Genomic DNA, 27,068 nt, shown 5'->3' on the forward strand with positions numbered 1-27,068 from the left:
TGGCAGAGTTAGTGATGTGAGCGGGTGAGGTAGTGAATGGGGAAGGGTAGTGGAGTTGTGGAGAAAAGTGTCAGGGGTACTATGTGATAGAAGACTATCGGCCAGAATAAAAGGAAAGGTGTACAAGTCAGTGGTGAGACCAGCGATGATGTATGGACTAGAAACTGTTTCAATGACCAAAAGACAGCAGACAGAACAAGAGGTTGCAGAGATGGAGATATTGAGGTTCTCTTTGGGAGTGACCAGGATGGATAGGATCAGGAATGAGTCTATCAGAGGAACAGCACATGTTAGATGTTTTGGAGAGAAGGTCAGAGAAGCCAGACTGAGATGGTTGGGTCATGTACAGAGGAGGGATAGAGAATATATTGGTAGACGGATGCTGGAATTGGAGCTGCCAGGCAAGAGGTCTCGAGGAAGACCAAAGAGAAGGTTTATGGACGTAGTGAGAGAGGATATGACGGCAGTTGGTGTGAGAGAGGAGAATACAGAGAATAGGGTTAGAGGATTACCCGGGATGGCTCCCAGTTTGCCCTACCGATCGTAGATGGAGTAGACCTTCAGCTTAGAGGCGGACAACCAGAAGGATGCCATGACTTTCTCCATTTTCCTTCGGTCGAAGTGTCGCATTTTGTCTTCCTTGTTAAATCTTTTTTTTCACAACCCCACCCCCCCAAACAAAAACACGCGGCCTTTGGAACGAAGCGCAGGATCGTTTAATTAGCTTTCCACGTTGACAAGGGCTGCTTCGTGTTGTCTCTGCAGGAAGAAGGGGGCGGGGCTTTCAGAGCCACTTGATAATAATCATCATGACGGGACAAGTCAGGCTGCCAAAGTGCATTAAGGCAGCGGCCGCCTCTCCGACGGCCCAAAACATGGCAGGATGGAGCGGAAGGCATGTGCACGGACGCACACGAGACGCCCACATACTCCCGACACCATGCCGGCAATATCTGCTCGCGCACCAGTGACAGCTCTTAATGCACATTAAGCTTGACATGCATTAAACACACACTCGATCTAACATAATCTCTGGGTTTGTCCCCTTTGATTCCCCCCCCGCAAAATCAACAGTCTGGGATGTAACACATTACAGAGCGGCTTATTATTTTTTGCCCCATTGGATTGGTTCTTAACACATTCATGTAAACATTCGCTAATGTAAAACCAGTTTTGGTGCTAATCAAATTATTCTTCAAAGACTTTTCTTCAAATCATTCTTTCAACCACAGATCCAGCAAATAATTCACTTCTTCTATACAGTGTTAGGAATGTAAATATATTTCATAGTTTAAATATTCATTATGTTTGCCTCATATTTTTATTTATTAATCGAATTTCAATCCAAGGCTGTGGTTTTCTTCTGCGTGCCTGTTTCTTTTTTTTCTAAACGCGAAAGCCTATTTGAGTTATGTTTCCGCTCGGCTTGAAGTTCTACAGTTGTTTGAGAGCGCTTCAAATGTTAACGAGGTAAGATTATTTATTTGTATCGGCAGCGGTCTGTGACCTAAAGCGACAAGTCTCATCAGCCGCCCGCACGGAAAGCTGACTTCTTCAGTCGCCATTGTGCTCTCGTGCACCGAGGAAGTGTTTGCAGGCTTCGAATCGGGAACCTCTCCGTCATTAGACGGCCACTTTTGCTCCTAAGCAGTGCCGCCTCCCGATTCCATTAACTTGAATCATACGTGAGCCCAATCTGGCGGATATTAACTTCGCGCACCGCCGATCCCCTCTGAGGGCCTTTTTTCTTTTTTTTTTTTTTTTTTAAAGTGTCACAATTGGTGGGCAAGATGTGGGCAATGGAGAATATCATTTTAATTGCACATAAAAAAAATCAAACTAAAAATAAAATAACCATCATTCGCTCCTGGAAACATTTTATCCCCCCTCTTAATTTTTCCATGGTTTTATAAATCGCCATACAGTATGTCAGGTGGATAGCAGTGCAAAGCAAGGTAACTGAAGCTAACTTCAGTTGAAGGACGGCACTAAACAATTTACTACGACTGTAGAGACATTATTGAGATGGATTCCTTTCACAAAGAAAATATTAATTAAGTAATATCAAATTAATTGCCATTCATATTACCATATTTCTAAATAACAAAAAATATATTTTTTTTGTTACATATATAATGATAAAGTTAAAGTTTATCAGGCTATTTATTTAAATTACTGCAGAAATGTGTACTGTTGAATTTCCACATATATTTGATCTGCTCCAGTATTTTCTATCAATAAACGTACACCGTTGATGGTCTTGTTTCTCCCCACCGCCTGCAAAATATATTTCTGAACGGAAAATTGACATCTCCAAAATTTCGTGTGCTCGCTGTCTCGGAGCATTTTAAACGCGTTGCGCTTCAGATGGACAACGGAGGAGGGAAGAAGAAAGGAAGCGCACAATGCAGATGATCATTTTATTTCAGATGTGAGAGAAACAGCATCCAGTGGGAGTCAGAATGACATACAATGGAAAATGTGCCCATTACCATAAATAATGGATTCATTCGATATCTTTCATGGAGTAGAAATTGGGCAGACAGCGTGTTTTTTAAATCACCCTCGCATGTAATTTTCTTTGTAATGAAATACAATCTAAATGAGACAACTTTTCAGTCAAGGGGATTTTCTACATGATGCATCAGGTGTCACCTGCTGTGAAATCTGTTTGTAACCTACATCATTCCAAATGTCCAACAAATCGTGACATCCCATTCTCCGATAATCTCATATTCCTCTTGTTCTTATACAGAGAGGCAAAAAAGTATTTGGTCAGCCAACAATTCTGCAAGTTCTCCCACTTAAAACGATGAAAAAGGCCTGTCATTTTCATCATAGGTATATTTCGACTATGAGAGATCCAAAATTCCAGAAAATCACATTGTCTGATTTTTAAAGAATTTATTTGCAATTTATGCTGGAAAATAAGTATTTGGTCAAAAACAAAAGTTAATCCCAATACTTTGTTAAATACCATTTGTTGGTGATGACAAAGGCCAAATGTTTTCTGTAAGTCTTCACAAGGTTTTCACATACTTGCTGGCATTTTGGCCCATTCCTCCATGCATGTTTTGGGACTTTCAACTCCCTCCAAAGATTGTCAATGGGGCTGTGACCTGCAGACTGGCTAGGCCACAAAGCCTCTCCTTTATTTCGTGGGCGTCGTGTTTGGGATCATTGTCACTCTGAAAAACCCAGCAACGTTTCATCTTTGACGCCCATCGCTGACAGAAAGGAGGTTTACACTCAAAATCTCACGATACATGGCCCCGTTCATTCTTTCCTTTACACGGATCAGCCGTCCTTGTCCCTTTGCAGAAAAACAGCCCCAAAGCATGATGTTTCCACCCCCATGCATCACGGTAGGTATGGTGTTATTTGGATGCTGCTCAGCATTATTTCTCCTGGAAACACAAGTTGAGTTTTTACCAAAAAGTTCTATTTTGGTTTCATCTGATCATAGGACATTCTCCAAAACCTCTTCTGGATCATCCAAATGCTCTCTAGTAAACTTCAGAAGGGTCTGGACATGTACTGTGTTAAGCGGGGGGGACACGTCTGGCACTGCAGGATTTGAGTCCCTGGCAGCGTAATGTGTTTCTGATGGTAGCGTTTGTTACTTTGGTCCCAGCTCTCTGCAGGACGTTTACTTGGTCCCCCCTGTGTGATTCTGGGATTTTTGCTCACCGTTCTAGGGATCATTTTGACCCCACGGGGTGAGATCTTACGTGGAGCCCCAGATCGAGGGAGTTTATCTGTGGTCTTGTATGCCTAATAATTGCTCCCACAGTTGATTTCCTCACATCAAGCTACTTACCGATTGCAGATTCAGTCTTCCCAGCCTGATGAAGGGCTATTTTGTTTCTGGTGTCCTTTGACAGCTCTTGGGTCGTAGCCATAGTGGAGTTTGGAGTGTGACTTTTTGAGGTTGTGGACAGGTGTCTTTTATACTGATAACTACCTTAAACAGGTGCCATTAACACAGGTACCGTGTGGTAGCGTGGAAACGTTTGTAGGTGACCAAAGACTGATTTTACCAGTTAATTCATCAAAAGTCCTACAATGTGATTTCCTGGATTCTTCCCCCTGTTTTGTCTCCCATAGTTAGAGTGTACCCATGATGCAAATTACAGGCCTCTCTCATCTTTTCAGTGGGAGAACTTGCACGATTGCTGGCTGACTGAATACTTTTTGCCCCACTGTAAGGACGTGAGCCTGAGGACCAATGAAAGCCATTTCGTTCTCCCGCTCATCCAAGACCCCACTTGCAGATGCAATCCCTCTCCAGTCTCCTCTCAATGCACCGCCGTCAACGCTACTTTGCATACAAATCTCGATGTTGATGCGCCCACAGCGCTTGGTTGCTGTTTCTAAGCAATTTTTCTACAATTTAATTGGCCGGACCAGACGGTTCAGGGACTGGTGTGATATTTTAAACATGGAGTTCGATCATACATGATTAGCAGTAGTTATCACGGACGGGTATCGATCGGCGTTGCTCACTTGCAGGGAACGTGTACGGAATTGACGCTGGGAATTCGGTACGATCTTCTTGGAGTCTTGCTTTTAGTCTGAAAGGTCGCAACTTGTTCCTGAACCTCTTGTTCGCAGTGTGTGTGTTTATAATGTGATGAAATATCACTTGAGACACTTGATGCAACATGTTCCAATTGCAGTTTTGCAATTGCATTGAAATGGAAAAGCTTTTAAAGCTGTTCAGCAAAGGGATTGTTGAAGATCTATTGAAGAAATACAACAACAAAATGCTAAATGAAGTGAATGGACAGAGAGACAGTATCTCTTTGATACTCCCTTTTTTTTTTGATGACCTACACATCTTCACAATTTTGATTCAAATAGATATAAACCTCTTTAGTTATCACAGCAGATAGAATATGACAAAAAATTCACACACCAAAACTGGCCGCTCTGCCATTGCCTTTTTTTTTTTTTAACAATAATTCAATATATATATTTATATATATATATATTTCTAGCATATAAATGCAGTAGAGTACTTGCACACATTATTTCATGGAGCGGAGCAATCATGTTCACCTTTGCAGGTTATTTAGAAAAAAAAAACACAGAATATCAAGTAGAGCCGCTGTAAAGGCAACCGGCAAGTTAATCTTATGGCACGAAACAGACGCGCAAGCGATTCCATATGTTACAACAGATATACAGTCCCGCTCGGCTCCCGTATCACCGTAACTCGGCCTCCAGCTGAGTCCACGCCTACGCTCACGGCTATCATGCAAGAGTTAATCACATACTGGTGCTGCTTGATAAACTCACCGGGAGCCAAATCCCCACAGTCTGTGTGCGCAGGACAAACAGGCTGATGCATCTTCATCGCTGATAATTTACAGATGGCTTTGCTTCTGTACATTCAGAGTTCTGTCAGATTCATCACAGAGAGAGCGCTCAGCTCCTCTACAGTACATACAAAATTAAATACAGTGTTTGGTTTTTTTTTTCCTTTTTAAAACCGGAACACGTGAGAGAAAAAAAAAAAAAAAAAAGTCGGATTATGTGTAAACATGTTTGACTGCAAAGTCATCGAAGGCGACCAATCGTACATGAGATTAATTACATTTTGTGCAGAGCAATAACGTGAGAGCGAGGGGACGCCTAGAGGGGACAGTAATTTATAGCAGAGGTTTACCCGGCTTGGAGCACAATTGTACTTTAACACATTCAGCACGGTGTTGTGCAATCAATGGCGGACAGTTACTAAGGTGTAAGGTACGCCGGGGTGAACCCTCACCGAATCAATATTGAAGCACGGTGAGGAGCGCGGCCGGCGTGCTGACGACAACACGGCACTCATTCCATGTATCTCAGAAAGGAGCAATAAGTATAAAATGTATTTGGAAAAACCTTGCAGCCAGCCTCTGATTCTCATTGCCCTTCTACGCACGCTCTCGTCGTACATCTGCGAACGCCCGATGGGGGGGAAAAAAAAAAAAAAACGAACACCAGGACGGTAATCGTTGGAAGATGTTGGCAAACAAAGCACAATCAATTCTGTTTTACCGCCCAGAAAGTTATCGATACGACGAGTTGGAGGACAGGAGGCCCGGATCAATGATGCAGCTCCGTGGAGGGCAAGAAACATTACAACAGCATCGCGCGTCGGTGTGTTTGAATACCGTCTGTACACATGTAGCGATGACCGAACAATGGCAGAATGATAGCGGTAATAAAGAAATTTGGCAGAGTCGTATCGGCTTAATTAAGAGCGCAATTAAGTGCGACAAGCTCTTCAATTATGTGGGCGTTGTGTCGCGGTGGCGCCGAATCATCAACAATGACCAGCGTAGCCTTGCACAGCCATGCAGTTGGTAGCTTAGCGCGTCGGCGGGTTGTTGGCTGGACCTGAGGCTGAGCTGCAAGCTCCGCGACGCGTCTTCAAAACAGTCGGTGCTGTTGAGTCTCAGTCAGTGTCCTCAATTGCGTGTGTGTGTGCGTGCGTGCGTGCGTGCGTGCGTGCGTGCGTGCGTGTGTGTGCGCGTGGTCAGAGCCCTGTGGTGACCTGGGTCACCTCTGAGTTGAGATCGTCGTTGGCAACACCGCCGCAATAGCGAGAGTCCACCGACGACCCCTCCAAGGCTAGTCATACCTGTGGAGAGAGCAACATATGTTTACTTTTTTAGGGGGGGAGGAGGAAGCTCCTCAGCATCATGGACAATGTCCATCACCCCCTGCATGGCACACTGACGTCCTGTCAGAGCTCTTTTAGCCGTAGACTGATACCACCGAGGAGCTCCGCTGAACGCCACAGGAGGTCTTTCCTCCCTGAGGCGATCAGACTTTTTAATTCCTCTCCATTCAGCCGCCGGCAACCATAAAAACCTATCTTTGGCAGAGTCGGCAACCATAAAAACCTATCTTTAACCTAAAAAAAAAACAAAAAAACAAACTGTGCAATATTTCATTTCACTGTGCAATATTCAGAACTGTGCAATACTTCATTTCATAACAGTACACTACAATTTTTCCTTTTATCATACAATTGTGCACTCCTTACCTCACTTGTTACTAAGACACTTATAGTTTTATCACTTGTTTACTAAGACACTTTATAGTTTCACTGAGACAGTTTATAGTTTATAGTTTATTTTATTTCTAATTCTGCCTTTTCTTTTTAATATTTATTACTGTTATATTTTCTGTAACTCTGGCACAACAATTTCCTTTGGGATTAATAAAGTTGTTCTTATCTTATCTTATCTTATCTTATCTTTAATTTATTTTATCTGTGATTTAAAACCGGCCTTTTTCCCAAAGCCACTTGGTATTTATCACTATTATGATTTTAATCTATTGATGAAGATTCCATTGGTAAAACAACAACTATGTAATGTAGATTTTTTTTGTCTTTTTTTCATGATGTTCTTCAAAAGCTTTTAAGTTAGGAATTTCAGGAAATTACTATCTAAAGCGAATTATCCTTTCCCTCTGTATTCTGTCTACCCGGGCAACATGTTCTAATTAATGCAAAATTAACATAATAATCGAGGTATAAGGATCAAGCTTACATGCTTTCGATTTCTGAAAAACAAGCCCAGCTAATGAACACTGCCTTGTGCCTTAATTAGGGAGATGAAGCCACCCAAACTACCGAAATGCAGATTGAGTCCTCATTTTCTTTCTTTTTATTTATTTTTTATTTTAAGCCGCACAGATGACATCTGCACTGCCGGTGTTCCGTTAAAATTAAATGGGAAAAAAAAAAAGGCTACCGTGCTACTGATAAAAATGTAATTAAGAACTGTGTGTCACTGCAAGGATGGTCAACAGCTAAGACGGCTTTTCCCAAAGTGCTATTTAAGTTTAGACAAAACTTGCATTTCCAGTCGAATGCACTTTTTTATTTTATTTTTTTTTTCCCCAAAAATACACCAAAGGGAAATGACACATCTGGCAAGAAGTCACACAGCGGCAAGTTTCCAATTCCGCCAAGGCAGACTGCGAATTGAGCTACCTGCTGATTGGACCTCTCTCCTGTGTTTGCGCTGTTGTTCTCGCGTTGCGGTGGCTTGCGGCCGGTGGCTCCGGTGCGCGACGAGGTCTGCAGCTCAAGCACGGACGGACTCGGCGTGCAGAACTCCCGGAAACACCGCTTGAAGTTCTCGTCCAGGTAGCCGTAGAGAACCGGGTTGAGACTGCTGCAATGGGAGAATGACGACTGCGTGTTTAAGGACGTTATAAGTGCAATACCTGGAACTCTGTTTTTAAAACTCATTCTAACAGGTGCAATCTCACTATATCATTATATATTTTCCTTTATCTTCAATCCCAATTGCGGAGTCGCACCCAAGCGTGATATTATTATGATGTGTGTTTACCCCATATTCAACCGTATTTTGCCAAATTTTTGAATTTCTGACTGTTAATCAAGCGGTTTGACTCTTAGAAAAAGAAGTTTTCAGTTTTTGTGTGCCAGAGAAAACCCGATTATTTTCATATTCCAAAATGAAATCTTCAACAGCAAATAGGAACATGGCTGGTCTTGGACGCCAAGGATGTATAACTGATGAGGATATCTTAACATTTCCAGCATGCTGCTGTCCACTACCGTCCAACATGCACTCTCATTAGTATTGCATATTTAAGACTGACTTAATAGACGTCCTCCCACAGCGTTTCCAGGTGTGAGTTTCCAATGAACCCGAGTAGCATCATTAGTCCGTCTCCTTCGCTTCACCAAGGCTGCACGGAGGGGCGCTCGAGGCGGACGTAATGTGCGTGTCAAAATTTTCCTGCTGTGCCCGAAAGACATTTTAATACATTAGAACGGGAGGTTTCCTCTGATCATTGCTACGTGATTAAGAAAGTTACCGCAGGAAATGAAATGAAATTGTCATAATTACGGGACGTAACACTGATCGATGTAGCGTCCAGCTATCAGAGACGGCTAGTCATTTTCACGGCAATGTAAATAGAAAAATTTGATAGCCATTCATTTAATGTCCTCGTTTGATAATTAGAAATATGAGAAAGTCGCCTGACATTAGCTGACAATGTTGTTTATCGTGTACCTAATCGACATTTTTGCTCAAATGTTCTGTAAATCCAATCAAACCTGGTGTTTATACACAAATCAAATTACCGATGCGCATGTGAGTACAACAAATCCAATTGTCAGCATTTGTTTATTTCTTATTTGATTGCCGCAGGCATCCAAACGCGATTGTTGTCACCAAGTGTGCGCTCAGGTTCGAAATTGTTGGACGTAGTTGAGAGAAAAATGACTGATATCTTCACTGCTCAGAGATGCAAATTCGAGTTGAAAATGAAATTAAAGATCTTAGTCCTGAACTCAAGTTTTATATCTTTAATATATCTGCTTGATGAATGGAAAGGGCTCATACCTGTTGGTGTAACCGAGGGCGATGCAGAAGTGCCAGGTGATCGTTTGCAGCGTGGAGTTGGGGATGTTGATCAGAGCCGTGATGATGACGAAGATGTGGATGGGGGTCCAGCAAACGATGAAGACGGCAACCACGACCAGCACCATTCGTGTGATCCGGCGCAGATTCCTGTCTTTCTCCTGCGACCGATAGGAACAAGAAGTGAATGCGGACGGGGTGAAAGGCGAAAAGACGCGAAGGCAGGGGAGTCAGGCGGAGGAAATTGAGAAATAGCAAAGAGGAGCGGTTTTGGAAAAGCACAGTGAAGGTTGAATGGCAGATATCGAAGGAAAATGTCAGGCGTATTCAAGGAGGTTATTTCTAAAATGCTGTAGGTGTGCGAAACTGCTGCTGTGAGGTCATGCATTTTCTGCTTTTAACTAAAAAAAAAAGTCAAGCGCAGCCTCGGGGTTCGGGGTGTGATTTCTTGAGCTGCTTTCTCATGGAGTCAAGTGTATTATGACAGCGTATCCTACCTTAGGGTGCCTATTATGCTTCATATTCCATGGATAAAAATTAACCTGGTATTCAGTTGGAGCGGCAAGGTGGAAAATGTGGAGGCTTTTTAGACTTTCACAAACTCTCACTGCTTCATTTGCATCTTATTAAACATCTAGCTCGGTGTGTGGTGATTATCCGCTTGTGGATTTCCAAAAAAAAAAAAAAAACAAAAACAAAAAAAAAAAGGCTGTCTTTACCTGCGATCCTGACAACATGCGGACGCTCTTGAGGCGCAGAATCATGAGGCCGTAGCAGACGGTGATGATGAGGACGGGCATGATGAAGGCGAAGATGAACACACAGATCTTGAGCAGGGTGTCCCAGTACCAGGACGGGTGGGGGAATATCAGCTTGCAGTCAACGATGCTGGAGGCTGTGAAGAGCAGGGAGTCAAACACGTCAATTCTCCATTTAAGACTTGTGACGTTCATTTGTGTCTATTATCAAGACCAGATAACTTTTACGATCAAGTGGTGCATTATTTTCCAACCGACAGCAAGAAAGACTGCTTTTTTTTGGGCAGGAGCCGATACGAACATCACTTTCTAATAAAATGATGATGGAGTTATTTGCATAAAGCGTCCTGTTTACAGGTCTGGGTTGATTTGTAGCTGTGTTTGTGTTGTTGAAAGCTTTTCGTGCCGTTTCGGGTCAATCCGTTGTTCCATATTCCTCATTGGCTAGCTTAGCTCTTGTTTTAGCATCCGGACGCCAGCTGTTATGGTAGCTGTCGTTTGCTGCATTTAAACAGAACGAGATTCCTGATATTGGGAAATGTCAGCCGTAGCACTAAAATGAAATCCCAGTAAACCGAAAAAAAAACTCAGACTAGAACTGTCTTTTTTTTTCTTTTGACATATTCTATCTTGACATTTTCACACCAAGCACTCGGGGAGTGTGTGCGTGTGTGTATATGTGACGAAAAAAAGCCTGTTGTTATATCACATTCAGTTATACATGCAGCACGGCATCAGCAAGATTTTACCACTGTGTCTAACTCATGGATGAACTGCGAGCAGCAGGCGGATGCTTAGTAGCGCAATGGGAGCTCAGTGTCTTGCTTCAACATTTTCGACAGAGTAGGAGAATCTCAGGTATCGGACCAGGGATGTTTTGTCCGTATACCGCTGATGCCGATTGAATCCAGATGAATGTGCGTTATCAATTCTTTCTAATTTTGTGGGGGCATTGATAACGGAAGGACATATGTATATTCTCACTGCAACCTTCAACCTCTCCCTCAGCCAGAGCACTGTCCCCATCTGCTTCAAGAACCCAACCATTGTCCCCCTCCCCACGCAGAGCCCACTCCACCTGCCTGAATGACTACAGGCCAGTAGCCCTCACTCCGATCATTATGGAGTGCCGTGAGAGAGTGGTGCTGGCTCACATTCAGAACGACATCCCGGAAAACCTAGACCCCCTGCAATTTGAATACCGGCCCAACAGGTCCACTTCAGACGCCATCCTCCACTACTCCCTCTTCAACCTGGAAAACAAAGACTCCTGCTTTAGGATGCTCTTTGTGGACTACAGCTCCGCATTCAACATGGTCATACCCAACAAACTCACAAAATGGCACAAAATGTCCACCCTTGGCCTGCACCCTTCCTTTTGTCACTGGCTCCTAGACTTCCAGACTGGCAGACCCCAGTCTTGTCAAGATAGGTAACAGTACCTCAGCCAGCATCATGATCAACACAGCCACTCCTCTGGGATGTGCCCTCTGCCCCATCTTCAACACCCTGTGTCACCTTCCATGAGGACAGCATCATCCTGAAGTTTGTCGACGACACCGCAATGATAGGATGCATCACCAACAGAGACGAAATGGCCTACAGGATGGAGGTAGCCAGTCTGATGAAGTGGTGTGAGGACAACAACCTCACCCTCAACATGGATGAGACCAAGGACGTGATAGTGGACATGAAGAGGGGGAGATCTCATAAGCCACTGTCCCCCCCAAGGTCTTCAGGTTGAGCAGCTTCAAATACCTGGGTGTCCACATAAGAGAAGACCAAACCCGGTCCCTCAGGGTGGCCTAAGATCCTCAGCAACTTCTACAGCTGCATTGTTGAGAACATCCTGACCAGCTGCATCATCGTGTGGTACGGCAGCACCACTGCTCTGGACCGCAGACGCCTGCAGCGAATGGTAAAGACTGCAGAGATGATCACCAGAACCAGACTGCCTTCTCTGCAGAGCATCTACCTTCGCAGAGTCCACCGAATAGCTGCTTCCTCCATCACCAAGAGCCCGCCCATCCCCAACATGGATTGTTGTACAGGAGTACAACAGGTACGGGAGTATGAAATGTGGAACTCGTTCTACCCGACTGCCATCGGACTCTTAAACAGCTGACCTTCATTCTTCTTGCACATGTAAAGTCTACCGCCCACTTAAATTGTACTCATCCTTGCACCTGCGCTTTGTGAGTTGCACACCAAGCTGCACTCAAATGTCTTATGGCACTGCCACTGTTCCATTTCACTGCCCGTATTCATATTTATAATAATATTTAAACCCTTCCTATCAGCACATATCCAAATGCACTAGGGACAGCAAATTGGAAATTCACTGTACAGGGACTACACTGTACATGTGACAATTAACGGTTTGAATCTTGAATGTTGTCGGTATATACCGGCACCTCTTGCCAAGCACCCCATCCCCAACTGGGCTTCTCCCTTGTGGGCGTGTGCTAGCACCTTCTACCTAACCGCCTGTCGCCGACCAAGCTTCTCCCTTCTCGGTGTATGCTAGCACCTTCCGCCTTGCAACCCATCCCCGACCAGGCCTCTCCCGCATCGATGTATTCTAGCGCCTCTTACCTGTTGTGCCTGTTCCTGTCCTCCTGCCTGGTATGCCTGTCCCTGCCCTGCGGTCCCTTGCCTGTTCCTGCCCCTTCTTGTTCTCGTACCTGTTCCCCCTTCCAGGTAAACTTGGTTTCAACCCCTTACGTCACTCGATTGTCCCATCTTGGATTGTTTTGGACTCCCGTTGAGAGGCCGATATGTCCTTTAGAGGTGTCCATCTTCATGGGAGTTGGCTATGCTACTAGATAGCATTGGAGCACCAATAGGCACCAGTGTAAATTACATTGACAATTTAATCATGAAAATTAACTAATTTGGATTACCACAAATTTTAACAGTATACACTTTTCCATACTGGCCAGTAACTGAGGTTTGACTTTATATACAGTCCAAACTTGAATCTCCATTCCTTGTCTAATTTAATAGAGGTTACTAAGGTCTCCATTATAAGGAAAATGAGCATTTCTGTGTCTTTCATGTGACACGCCAACCAGAAATGTTGCGCCGGCTGAATCACCTCGAGCTTCTTGTTTTTGCGGTGGCAAAGAAACCTCTATAAGCTCCAAACCTCCATGGGAGTTACAACATTACCCAGTCTGTAAATCTCTATTAGTCTCCCATCTCTGTACAGAACTAAGATCACACTTCACTAATTTCAATCAGTTTTCTCTCCATTATGGCTGCAATTACAGCGAGACACCCTGTCAGCAAAGCCTTTCTTTGCAGGTGCCTTCCCAGACGAACCAGGCATTTATATTTGGCACCAGCCAGGCATATCACCTTTTATACCAGAGTATTAAATAGCTCCTTTGTGCAATTACACAAAAAAGCTATGCCCTCCGTCTTCCGAAACATAATTGCTCTTTTAGAACCCCTTATGCAGAGAATTTACAAAGAGCCTTTTTCCGTTCCTGTTTTACCCTTTAATTTCATCAACGACTTTGTCGACTCCTTTCCATGTTGTGGGAAAGAATAAGTAAACAATAGTTGAGGAGCACGGTGATATCAGGCAAAAGTGAATATAAAAACCTTCAAATGGGTTTCTCACACCGTATCCGTTGGATACTCGATTTTGTATCACTTTAATTTGTACTAAATTGAACTAAAGTAACAAAACCAAGAGGGACAGAGCATCATTGATGTTTAGATTTTAAAAAGCAAGCGGAATGACCCTGCTTCCAGGATAACAGTTGAAATGCAGTAATGATAATCAATATGTATTGAGCTACTGCCAGGTCTTAATTGCAGGTCTTTATGCGGAATATACAGTATTTGGTTGGCCGCTGTCTTCCAGCATGTTCCAACACAAAAGCTGTATTGAGAGCAAGTGTGTGTGTGTGTGTGTGTGTATGTGTGTGTGTGTGTGTGTGTGTGTGTGTGCGTGCGTGCGTGCGTGCGTGCACTCACGTGTGACGAAAGTGGAAGCCATGAACATGACTGGCAGCCCAATGGCAGAAGAGAGAATCCAGTTGCAGACGTTGACAATCTTCGCGTTGCGTGGCGTCCTGAAGTCCAGCGCCTTGACCGGGTGGCACACAGCAACGTAGCGGTCGATGCTCATGGTGGTGAGCGTGAAGATGGAGGTGAACATGTTGTAGTAGTCGATGGACATCACCATCTTGCAAAGCACATTCCCGAACGGCCAGGTCCCCATCAGGTAGTTGACGCTCTGGAATGGCAATGTGCTTGTGACCAAGGCGTCAGCAAGGGCTAAATTGAAGATGTAGATGTTGGTGGCAGTCTTCATTTTAGTGTATCTAGAGAGATCGGGGAAATTTGGGTTTAAAATCCTGGAATTAATAGCTCAAAAATGACGTTGTGCAGCAACATTTTTCTTTTTTTTTTTCTCTACAGTACAGTGACTCTACAATTCTCGCTCTTTCATTTCCAGTAAAAGTCCTCCATGGTTGTACCGCTAGCATAAAGTACTCGCGTTGGTAGGTTACGTGTTGAAGTCGCGTCAGGTCGTCATCTTTAGTCCATCAAAAAATATAATTCTTATTACTTCTGCCAAAGTAGGTGTTTCTGCCCTGATACCGATCATCACATGTGAAGAAAAATATTATTTTCTGTGAGATGTGTCTCGGACGCGAAATAGATACAATCTTTCATTTACAGCTGTCTAAAATTTTTAATACCGTAGCCAACGGATTGCGTCTTCAAGAGCGGTTAAAAAAAAAAGAAAAAAAAAAAAAGAAAAAAAAAAAAACAGAATTAAATTAAGAATATCTCCAAACAAAATAAATCAAATTAAATCTCAGGCTTGACTGTGCACAGATAATCGTTATGTAACTGATGGACAACCAGGCGTGACGACATGGCCGTTATCCAGTTTGTGCAAATACAGATGTGTCCTTAAACAGGTAAAATAATGAAGGGCACAAGTCAAAGAGATTATTTCGGTTCGATGAGTTGCCCTCCGAACAGGAGGAAGTCGGATCGTCGGTTGTCATGCGCCTGATGTTGAACTGACATCCCTCCCCAAAGCTACGCATGGGAAAATGCGCTCATTTCGAAGCCAAGCCTTGGGAATAAGTCTCAATCGGATAACACTCAAAATTAGATCGCTTTCCTCAGCTTGTTCTCAAGGAATATAATATACGGTATTAGATATTATACGTTTATTGAAATCGTATCCAAAGCTTTTCCGGTATTTCATTTAATGCGATAAACTCCCTAAATAACTTCCTAAACCACGACGCCGGACCACGCCTGTCCGAGGATTTTGACGGATCAAGCCCATTTTCCCTTCCTTCCCTTCCGACACAGAAATGCACTCTGACTCCGGCGGTAGATTTGCGGAGGCAGCTGGGAGAGCGCGGGGGGGATAATGTATTTCTGTGGAGGGAAAAAAAAAAGAACAGAAAAGACAGGAGTCTCAAAAGGCGTTTCGAAGCTCGTGCCAAACGGAGTACAGCTAATGGTCGCTGCCATCATGCCGGCTATTTATCTTTGCTACCCCCAAGATCCGGCAAAAGCAATGATCCAGTTATTTCATGATTCATGGCGGCTTCCTGGACATCATCCCTGACACACATGAACCTACAGACCAAGAAAGCAGCCTTAAAATGCAATTAGGGAGAAATTCTTATTGGGTGGGCTTTTTTTTTCTTGCTTTGTAGTTTTATATAACCAATTGTGTGCAGGATGTGAACAGCTGGATTGCCCACAGAGGTGAATCTGCCAGCAGTAACGGTGCCGCTGTATATAATGAGGTAAACAAACCAAATAATGAAGTGATGAGGACATGGTACGTACTGATTCGTAACAAATATCACCCGACTCCGCTACTGTTTCACGGTAAAAAAGAAAATGTTTTCATCATCTCATAGCCAGTGTCAGAAAAAACAAATGAGAGAATTTCAGATTGAACATGTGTATTAAAAATAAATGGGGAAAAACAGCACATTACCCAGAAAGGTTCAAAAATCATGAAGAAAACTGCCCGAAAAATTAGTTTCTGGGTAGGTCTTACTCGATAAACCAGTAGGGGAAAAAAATAGATTTTAAATCCATCCGTTGATTACATATACGGTATATGGACTTGGAGTGTCATTTAGCGAAAGTCTGGATTCAAGCTAGACTAGACAACCATCAATGCAGTGGAAGGAAAAAAAAAAATTCGGCAACCATTTCTGCAACCTTACTGTTCATTTCGTTTTAATTTTGTATTTTAGACCTTCTTTTATATTTCCTTCAAGGGAACTTTGCTTGCATTCCCTTCCAAATGTCAGGGCCGTTACGGCGCAGGCATGTCCTTACAGTAAAGTTATTGATTTAATCTGGTGACCCAAAGTGACAGTGATACATTACACCGACCGGAGTTCGTTTTATTAAACCTCGACTGTCATTCCACCAGCGCGGTAATTTACTTTTGTTTTCTTCTAGCGCTCTCCTCAATAATCCCAAATCCTCTTAACAACCATGGATGACAGTTAGTTCATTAAATTCTGATTAACCTTAACCAGACAGCTTAGTGTGTTTGTTGTTTCAAGCTTTATTGGCCTGGGGACCGCCGAGACGCCGGCGGTAAAAGCTCGCGCCCCGGTAGTTTCGCCAGAGCTGACGGTAATTTCCCGCATCCTCTTATTGACTTTGAGACAACTGTTAAAATGGCTGCGGATGACAGCTCGCGTTTCTCCCGCGTGTTTTAAAGGAAGGATGCGCGGCGCTATGGGGAGGCCAACGGCCTCATCTCCTGGGTATTAACGGCTGCTCTCTTCTTCAGCTATAATCCATTCCTTGCATTTGAGGCTTTTGTCTCACTAATCACCAATTTATTGCATGTCATTACGTCCGCCCGCGCTGCGTTTGCTGCCGATCAATCGATACCGTCTGCCCGTCAGCACGTATGTTGGTCCGACACCTTTCAGTCCCTTAGCTGCATCACTAAACACCACCACCAGGATACTGAAGTGAGATACTAATACTTTATAAATTATTGATGACGTGTGGTGCTTCGCCATCAGCGTGTGAATGTTTTAAGAAAGACCTGTCTGTCACATTCAATTATACATACAGCACAACACCTTACGATTTTCCAGTCCCTGACTTAAAACTGGCATTTGTAAGGAAATCGCACCGCTTAGGGTGTCCAGAAGTACATCAGTTGGGGTTTTTTGAATATAACAATAATAATGATAATCAAATGTGATCTACATTTTTTGTAAAACCCATTAATACTGAGTTCAGAATCACAGCGGTGGTAGTTAATGGTGCTTCTGCATCAAGATGGTTTCTATTTCGAAACATTACAGGAAGCCTTTAGACCAGGGTTGGGCAAACTACGGCCCGCGGGCCACATCCGGCCCGTTGGTCTTTTTAATCCGGCCTGCATAAGATTGGTACAGAATTCATCCTTGATATGAATGATTGGATAGATGAATAAGGGAGCTCAAACAGAAGATTATTTTATTTTTGGAGCTACTTGAGAACACTTGAGAATTTTCCTGAGCTGAATGACACATGATTGGCTTTGTGATTTAACCTTTACTGTGGACATACTGACACATGAATGAGCTGCACGTGAAGCTACTAGGATAAGAAAATCGTTTTTGTGCATGAAATGCAAGCAAAGGTCAGAGCCTCCAAAACCAAGCTGGTTTTATTTTCAAAGCAACTCTTCAATATGTACTGTTAACAAATGCGTTTTTTTTTTTTAATATGTATTGTATCTTAAGCTGACCCGGCCCGTCTGTCAAATTTTAAAAGTCAACGCGACCCCTGAGCCAAAAAGTTTGCTCAACCCTGCTTTAGACTGTAGACTGCTGATTTACTCAAGTATTTTGTCATACTACAAATAATATATCCAAATAAAATAAATCTCCATCATCCTCCTGAGTCTCCTCCAGGTTCTCCGGGGTTTTCCTCCCACAGTCCAAAAACATGCAGTAGGTTCACGGAGCCCCCAAATTGCCCAGAGTATGTCTCTATATGTGGCTCAGTGATCGACTAGCAACTGGTCCAGGGTGAACGCTGCATCTCGCCTAATGACAGCTGGGATCGGGCCCTGCAACTCTGAGTACAGGATAAGCGATAGGGATATTGAATGAACGAATTCCTGTCTCATGATATATCAATTGATGTAATAATTATATTGCGATAATACTGGCTTTGAGTGATAAACGATATCAGAAAGAGGTGTTTCCTGGTCAAAATGGCAACCTCTGTGGAGTCTTTAAATGTAGTCAGAGGCCGGTAACCTTAAACTAGATCTCAGGGGGTTTAATCACAAAAATTGTCGGGCTAAATTGATGTGATCCCTAATTTTCACAGTTGAGATCTGGGGGCGCGAGGACATTGTTGAACAAAAGCCGTACGGTTGACGAAGCCGAAATCTGAGGGATGACACGCATCAGGATCGCTGCCTCTTCATTAAAACACAAATTGATCCCCCAATAATCGCAATTCCCTTTTCCAGTGATTGGCCTCAGCGTGCTGTTGGTATGGCAAGTCATTAAACGTCTTCTGCTCAAAATCCAAACAACTTCATTACTTTCATCTCCGTATTTCGCTTCAACGGCCACAAAGGCATCAGATTCATCGATGGGGTCACCCTGGAAGGGTTGCAACATTTTCCATAAGCGCTGATCCATTCAAGAGAGAGGTTTTTTTTATACTATCATGAATTTTTCTTGCAGTATTAACCCCGTCTAGAGCGCAAATCGACAGTAACCCCTCGGGCCACGAGCTCAGGGGAGTGACTGAATGACTGAGTTTGTGAATTCCAGCAATTCACAATTCTCGGGTCCGCAGGGGCGATTTGCTCATAAGGGCGAAAGAAGGATTTTTTTTTTTTATAAAATTGCATTCTTCTATTGTTTCAGCACTCCTGAGCATTGTAGCGCCCAATCAGAAAACAATGCCCCACCATGGGGAGCCACCACCGAGGCAGTAATAGTCAAACCGGCTTCTCTTTTCATATCCAGAGACATCTGAAGGTAAACTGACAGTCCTTCTATAAATGTACATAATTTCAAAATTCATCAACGGTCATTATCTGTGCCTGCGCTGTGTTTGTTTCTATACCGTCTGCCCATCAGTACCTATGTTAGTCCGACGCCTTTCTGTTCCTGAGCTGCATCGCACAATAACGCTGAAGTGAAATACTAATACTTTGTAAATTATTGATAACTTGTGGTGCTGCACCGTCAGCGTGTGAATGTTTACCTGTAGGTAGCTTTTTCAGCAACCCTATGCTGGGATTGCACCTTCTGATTTTCGGGCAGTTGTAAAGAAATTGTAAGGAAGTCTTCAGAGTCATTGCCGAGTTGCAGCATGTTCCCATCATCTCAGGCCTAAAGTGTAAGCCGGTAATCTTAAATCTTAGTGCAGTTGTCACACGGTCTTTTCCTTCTCTTAGATCTAATGCCAAAATCAGACATGTTTGATGTAATCGTGAGCGTGAGCGTGAGAATCAGCAACCAATGGATGAGCGCCAACAAAACCGGGAACAGGAAACCTGATCGAGAAACAATCACCAAAGCAGTTTTGGCGGCAGATGACAGATTATTTTGCGGTATGGATGAATGGGAACGGGAGCCTCGTAAACAATCTTAGATGTACCTTCCTTACAGCTTATGAAGTTAGTGGGAACACCTTTGTGTTTATCTCGCCACCTATTGGTTTACAAGTACATAAATTGTGGCAATTATCTAGTCACCTATTAATTTATCCATTTAACGGGTCACCTTAGTTATGGCAAAAATTGCCCCCCTGATCGTTTTGTGAGGAGCACTGCTGGAGGGTCTTCAACTTTTGACATTCACAAGGACCTCGCCGCCCCTTCATATAAAAGCAAGTGTGTCGCAGTCTTTTGGTCAACTCTTCTGGTCCGCATGTAATTTAGGGCATTGCCAGGAGTCTGTGCAGACACTCAGTCCACTTCCAATGAAACCCATCCACCAAAAGCAATATAAAGATGGACAGACAGACTTCTGGGTCACTCCTATGGTTAACGTTGCTGGCTAAATAAAAAACTGTCCCGCCATATTTTCCAAGCCACGCTGGCCTTCGGTCTTCAAAGTACAAAACTCCAGTAAATGACTCTTCGGTAGGAGCCAGACCAGTTATATTTTTTAATCTTCAGTCGACGGCATGAATGATGAGTACATAAACCCCAAAAGGAACGGTGAGCAGAGATAGAGTACCTCCGGGCAACAGTCAAAGAGGTGAAGTAAGGTGTCCGAGCACATTGGACCAGGTGGAGAACATCGTCTGGGGTGAAGGGTGATAAAATGAAAGGACGGATAAAACTGGGGGAAAAAGGCAGGAAGTGGCAACTGGAGGCGGCAGAGATGAAGATGTCGAGGTTCTCTTTTGGAGCGAGGAGGACAAAGATGACCAGAAATGAATCCGTCAGCAGGGCAGAACATGCCAGATGCTTTGGAGATAATGTCAGACTGAGATGGTTCGGACGTGTGCGAGGGATGGTGACGATCTGGGTAGAGGGAGGTCGGAACTGCCAGGCGAAAACCAGAGAGGAGATTTTCGGATGACGGGAAAGAGGGCATGGAGTTAGTTGGTGTGAAGAGGATACAGCTTAGATGGAAGCAAAGGATCCGAAGTCATTCTCAAATGATGACAAAGGACAAATACAGCTCATACCAAAATGAGTGTATATGCCGGAAATGGACGACAATGGTGGACAACCCGCACCGTCACAAGTACAATAAATAAAATCCACCCGACAGGCAACGGCGGACTGAAGCCATAGTTTAGCCTTGTCATATGAGTGATATATTTCAGCCATTTGGTGTCGGACGGAACTTGCCGTTTTATCAACCTGTACGTCAGCTCTTTGCAAGCCACCTCCGAGTCTAATTGATTGAACTATAAATCGGACGGATAAAGATCTGTCGATTTCCATTATTCATCTGTTAATGTCCTCTCCCGAGGTCGAGAGACAATGGACTGTGATTCATGAGACGGTCCCTCAATCGAGTCAAAAACCGGAGCGTTTCATTTCGATCACGTCCAAACTGAGTGAGGGAGTCTTCCTCTCAGCAAGCCCAGGCCAATGTGGACCCGGACAGGGATCGCACTAAAAGTTCCTTATTAGGGAATGGAGACGGACCGTGATGTAAACATGAGATGAGTCTCTCTGAGGGTGCTAACACAAGTTGGTGCTTTTAGTCATTCGAGCATATTTCTGGAGTGCCTGGATCTTATGTATTTCTGCCAGGTCCTCTCTTTGAATAGAAGTCTCATTTTAATACCAAAGAGTAAATTGTTTTTGGTGCTGATGGATGGTTTATATCGGCATATTGCTGTTGTGCATTTGTAGTATAATACAATTTTGGGCTTCCTAGTGCATGAGGCGTCAATGGAAGAGAGCTGGGAACTGGCAGGTATTTAACCCTCATATTATGTTAGGGGTTAATTTGACCCATTTCACCCATTGACCCAATGGGTCAAATTGACCCTTAACATATTATGAGGGTTAAAACTTTCAGGAGTTATGCTGAGCTCTAAGGTTTTTTTTTTTATGTGAAAGAAATTATATCTATATTTACATGTTTTGTGATTGGGCAAGTTCTGCAGTCAGAAAAAGTGAGAAAACAGAAGCACACCTGAAATACCACATGCGTAGTAACAGGCCCCTAAAATCATCCCAAATTGTCTTCTCAGAGAAATCATGTTTAATTCCCAGCTTTCTGTCAAGCCATTACATCTGGGCTGAGAAATAACTTCTCACTCCTCAAGCCGATCTGCCGTTATAATCCCTGACATTGGGAAAATACAGACAGTAGATCCTCCAGAAATAAGTTAATTATTTGACAGACAAAGCGGTCTTGGAGAGTCATCGCACGGGCTTGTAAAAATACAGCGTCAACAAAATCGTTTATTTTTATTGTTATTGAATTGTTCGGTCTTCAAACAGCGACATACGCTCTCACGATTTTCTAGCCTCGAATAAATTGTCAGCTAACAAAAAGCAACAAAAGCAGTATATCAGAAGGTGCCGCTGGAATGGCCCAGCTCGGGATGAATAAATAATGGCTTAACACACGGCCCATTCACATCCCCTCTGTGAAAATACAATGGTGCACGAGGTCATTCCTGTGTGCGTGATTAGTAATTAGTTCTAGAACTGTCTGTGTTCATGTCTGAGGAGTGTGCATCGCCATGGCGACAGACGTGATCAGTCAGGGGAGACTCTTAGAACTGGCATGGTTGAAGAACAGCAAGACAACAACGATACCGTCAGACGCAGCAATAAAGACAAGTAAGTTTGTGAGGTTCTTTTCTGTCGTAGTGCCGCACAGATAAAGGGAAATAAGAATAAAACAAGGTGAAACAAAAAATCTTTCATTCCTGTCATTCATCCTGTCATCAGGGACACGTAAGGCTGGAAGGTTGCAACTGACCTCCAGCTTGCTGGAACATACCGAGTCCCTATGAAACCAAGCAACCTATGGTGACTGAATTGTATATGTAGTGCACACGTGATGGGACTTATAAAACCTTTTCATTCATTATCTATACCAACCCGGACCAGTTGTCGGACAAACTACTACCTCATTCACACATCCCGGTTGATTTTGGATGTCGGACCCCGGGGAAACCCGCGCAGACAAAGGAAGGTCCCATGTCGGAATCCATCCAGGGACCTTCTTACGGCTCATTCCTTTTAGTTTTGAATTGTTCCTTCATGGTCATGATAAATGGCGTGCTTCTCTTGATAAGATATGGCATGCCTCAATAATCGAATGGTAACAGAAATTGAAATAGAATGCTAATTCTGGCAACGTAAGGAAACAAGTTCTTTTCCTCTGCTAAATCTATTAGGAGGACCAAAAACAAAACATACATGGCGATTCCTTTGTGACAACATGACAAAATGCTCCACAGCAGGGAAAAAAATGCATTAATTTTTTAACTTTTTTTTTTTTTTCCAGTGGTTGTCAGTCCAACATTAGGTAATTGTTTTGGGTGTAATCAGTTTATGCTTATGGAATGCTATATTGAAACTAGCAGTGGATAGGCTGTGTGATATCTGTTACCATATTTCCCCACATGTCAAAATGATGTCGACAAACATGTGGTCAGCAGTTTGGAGGGTGATTAATTTTCACAGCTCTTGTTATGCAGCAAGGTAAACACAATTCATCATTAGCCCGTGACGGTGGCCGGCACGTAGCCTTGTGTGTGATTCATGAGTCGCCGCAGGGCACAGATAAACCATCGGGTTGAGGTCGCAGAAACACCGGCTGCTCATGTGAATAGAACTCTTTCTGCCTCTGGCCAGTAACAATCCGTGTATGGGGGGGGGGGCTGAGTGTGTGCACGTCTAACCACTGAGCATGTGTCTGTGAGCACCAAGCAGATGTCAAATGTCAAATAATGGCCCAATATTTTTTCTTTTTTTTTTCTTATTTGTATTTTTGTATTTATGTTGGGAGCGTACAGCATTTGTGAGAAGCGGTATGGCATCATCCCCGGAAAGAGTACTAGAGATGCAGTATTTGCTTTGAGAACGCTGGCAGAGAAGTGCAGAGAAGGTCAGAGGGAGTTGCATTGTGCCTTCGTAGACCTAGAAAAAGCATACGACTGGGTGCAGAGGGAGGAACTGTGGAACTGCGGTATTGTTTGAGGAAGTCCAGAGTGACAGAAGTATGTTAGACTGATGCAGGACATGTATGCTCGATGTGAGACAGTAGTGAGGTAGGCTGGAGATGTGATGGAGAAATTCCAGGTGGAGGCAGGACTTGAACATGAATCAGCCCCTTCTTGTTTGCATTGCTGCACCGGCTGACAGATGAGGTTAGACGGGAACCCCAATGGACCATGATATTTGCAGATGACATTGTGATCTCTAGTGAGAGCAGGGAACAAGCTGAGGAAAAGCAAGAGAGGTGGAGGTATGAGAGGGACCCAAGTAAAGCAGTGAGTCTACAGGGAGTGGACATCAAAAAGGTGGAGAATTTCAAGTACGGGTTGAAGCAGGTTGGGACAGGTGGAGAAAACTTTCAGGGGTGCAATGCAATAGAAGACAACCACAGTGGTGAGACCACCAATAATGTATGCTTTGGAGAGATTGTAAGTTAGGAGAAGACAGGAACCAGAGGTGAAGATGTTGAGGTTCTCTTTGGGAGTGACGAGCGTGGAGAAGATCAGGAATGAGTCCATCAGAGGGACGGCACAAGTTACATGTTTTGGGGAGAAGTGGTTTGGTCATGTACAGAGATAGGGAATATATTGGTAGAAGGACGCTTGGGTCTGAAATACCAGGCAGGACGTCTAGAGGAAGACCAAAGATTTATGGATGTAGTGAAAAAGGACATGAAGTTAGGTAGTGTGACAGAGGCGGATAAAGAGAACGGGGTCAGATGGAAAAGGTTTATTCGCTGTGATGACCCCTGGAGAAAAAAGCTGAAAGGGAAAGAAGAAAAAGAAGATGTTGGGAGTGTAAAACACTGATATGGCTCCTATTTACAACCTACATACTGTATATAGATATAAGTTGCTCATCTTGTGGGTGAACTGTCAGGAAATTCCGACTTGTAACATTAGAGTGACTAATTCTTACAAACATTATAACAACAATCAAAAAAAAACATTTTCGTTGACGGTTAACCGCTTCCGCCTCACGGCAAGCTGGGCCCGCCTCCATTTCGGCAGTGTCTGCTTGGGTTCGGTGACAACTGCGATAGACTACAGCCCCAGCCTGCAACCCTGAGTGCAGCATAAGAAGTGCAGGCGATGAAGGAGTGACATGTCAGTCTGTCTTTGCTCACCGAGTCTCCTGCAAACTCTGCGCTGGCAGGATTTCCTCTCTATTTTCAAATGCAATCCTGCTTTTCATTCCCCTTGGGGGACCTGGTGTATGAGGATAAGTCCCATGGGGACGGTAAAAAGTTACTATGTGATCAGGCTGGAGCATAAAGTTGATGTCGCCGGGTCAGCGCGTGTTGTTCTGTGATTTTTTTTTTTTTTAGTATATTTTTTTTTTTTTACCTGTGAGTCACAGCCAGGAAACACACATTTCTTCGGCTGTCACGTAGCATCTGCTGTGACTCCAATACCCACCGGGAGACAGACATGAACATGCACACACACACACACACACACTTCCCAAGGGGGAAAAAAAAGAAGTTGCTGTACGTCAAAGAGACAAACTGCTTGACTGATTTGAGGGAGAGGGAAGGAGGCACGGATAGTCTTGTGACTGATTTGCTACTTTGCACGTGGAGGGGTCGATGTGCACGGGCTCGTGATGATCGACCACGAGCAGATCTGTGCACAGGTAATTTACATTTTACGGCTCTGGACGAATCGTCACATCCCGGCAAAAACATAATTAGTGTGGAAAAATACGATCGCACACCAAGAAGTGACAATATTGCAAAATTACCACTTTTATTTTGCACTACTGCTATTTTGCACGGTCACAAAGAAAACCATCAAGTTGCTATTGTACCATATACTATTTTGGTATTAATTATTGACCTTTTGCACAAAATTGTGGAAAAAACACCTGTGATGCTACTGTATTTATCATAGGTGTCAAACTCTGGCCAGCGGGCCAAATTTGGCCCACACTGTAATTATATTTGGCCCGCAAAGTCATACCAAATGAGTATTAGAGCTGGTCCGCCGGGATAGTCTACAGTGCATGTACCGCTAATTCTACAAATCCCAGAATTTTCTGCTGGTGTTTTGGCACGAAAGTCACAACAGGACCTATAAACGCCCTCTACTCTGTGTACAGTAGTCATAGCAACCTTATGCCAATACTGGCACCCTGCTACTTAGGCAGAAAACAGGATTTTGCATGTGTGCAATATAAATAGTATTAAGCTATGCTTGTTCCATGTATAGTTTTTAAGCAAAACTTGTTTGGGTCCATTGTTATATCTGGAGGAAGATTTTTTTCAATAAATAACGTTGGCCGCGACTTTGTCCCAGTTTTGAATTTTTGCCCACTGTGTATTTGAGTTTGACACCCCTGGACTATATTCAAATTATACATTTATACATTTCGGTCTATATGCCGTCAAATATCTGTCAATATATATCAATATATATATCAATATATGTCAATATATATATAAATATATGTCGATATATTATATATGAAATATGTCATTATTTCACATTACCAGCAGTTTGTATCTGCACTTTATACTTTATACCTTATATTTTAATGTTTAATGTTTAACATAATAGTACACTTTCCTGTTAATTTGTATTATTATTATTTTTTTCATTATTACTTCATTTCATTTATTTTATTTTGTAAATTTCGTCTCTGCATGGGAATGTGAGAAACGTCTTCCCCCATTCCTCTGTATGTCCAGTACATGCGGAGAAATTGGCAATAAATTGATAATATTGAATGTGCTTCATGTATCGAGTGAAACTTTGCTTCTAGGATTAGCACATATAGCTATTAGTGTCAGTGTGATTGTAACAATGCCGCCATGCTTATGGCATTTAATGTAGTATTAGTTGTTTTCTATTCATCCCGACACCCACTCCCGCCCCCTTTTGGAGAGCACCGCATCAAGCTTTGCATATTTCGTAGGTCTTGTCAGCGTTTGGCGAAAAGAAGGAGATAACAAACATTCACGCAAGCGGGCGGGTCTTGAAATGTCCACATTTGAAAATGGGGGGGAATCGAACTGGGAGCTGAGAAAAGTGTATAAAACACAGCGCTGCTCGAGCCGGTGATATATTTATCGAATCCACCGCCAACAGGCCTCGCGATATTTATAGAAGTTGCCGCACAGTCGCTGAATCTTTGGAAATGTAACGGTAATAGCTTTTCTGTATTTCGGCATCTTTGAAGGGTCACATTGCCACGCAGTCTGGTTTTGAATCTTAT

At 43.3% G+C, this 27,068-nt stretch overlaps 1 protein-coding gene across 1 annotated transcript in view; it reads right to left on the reverse strand.

The window, feature by feature from the left end:
- Nucleotides 1–2,406: 2,406 nt before the first annotated feature.
- Nucleotides 2,407–27,068, reverse strand: part of oprm1 (opioid receptor, mu 1) — a 37,266-nt gene continuing 12,604 nt past the window's right edge. Inside the window, exons 2-6 of the mRNA XM_086172285.1 lie at nt 14,147–14,496; nt 10,121–10,296; nt 9,384–9,562; nt 7,994–8,177; nt 2,407–6,628 (exon numbers count right to left, since the gene is read on the reverse strand). Of these exons, the coding sequence (XP_086028411.1) occupies nt 6,623–6,628; nt 7,994–8,177; nt 9,384–9,562; nt 10,121–10,296; nt 14,147–14,496 (895 nt within the window). The 3' untranslated portion in view covers nt 2,407–6,622. The remainder of the gene's footprint in view (nt 6,629–7,993; nt 8,178–9,383; nt 9,563–10,120; nt 10,297–14,146; nt 14,497–27,068) is intronic.

The sequence above is a fragment of the Fistularia commersonii genome, chromosome 2 (genome assembly GCF_037954325.1).
Source record: "Fistularia commersonii isolate RoL2024-O1a breed Wild chromosome 2, RoL_Fcom_v1.0, whole genome shotgun sequence".
NCBI lineage: Eukaryota > Metazoa > Chordata > Actinopteri > Syngnathiformes > Fistulariidae > Fistularia > Fistularia commersonii.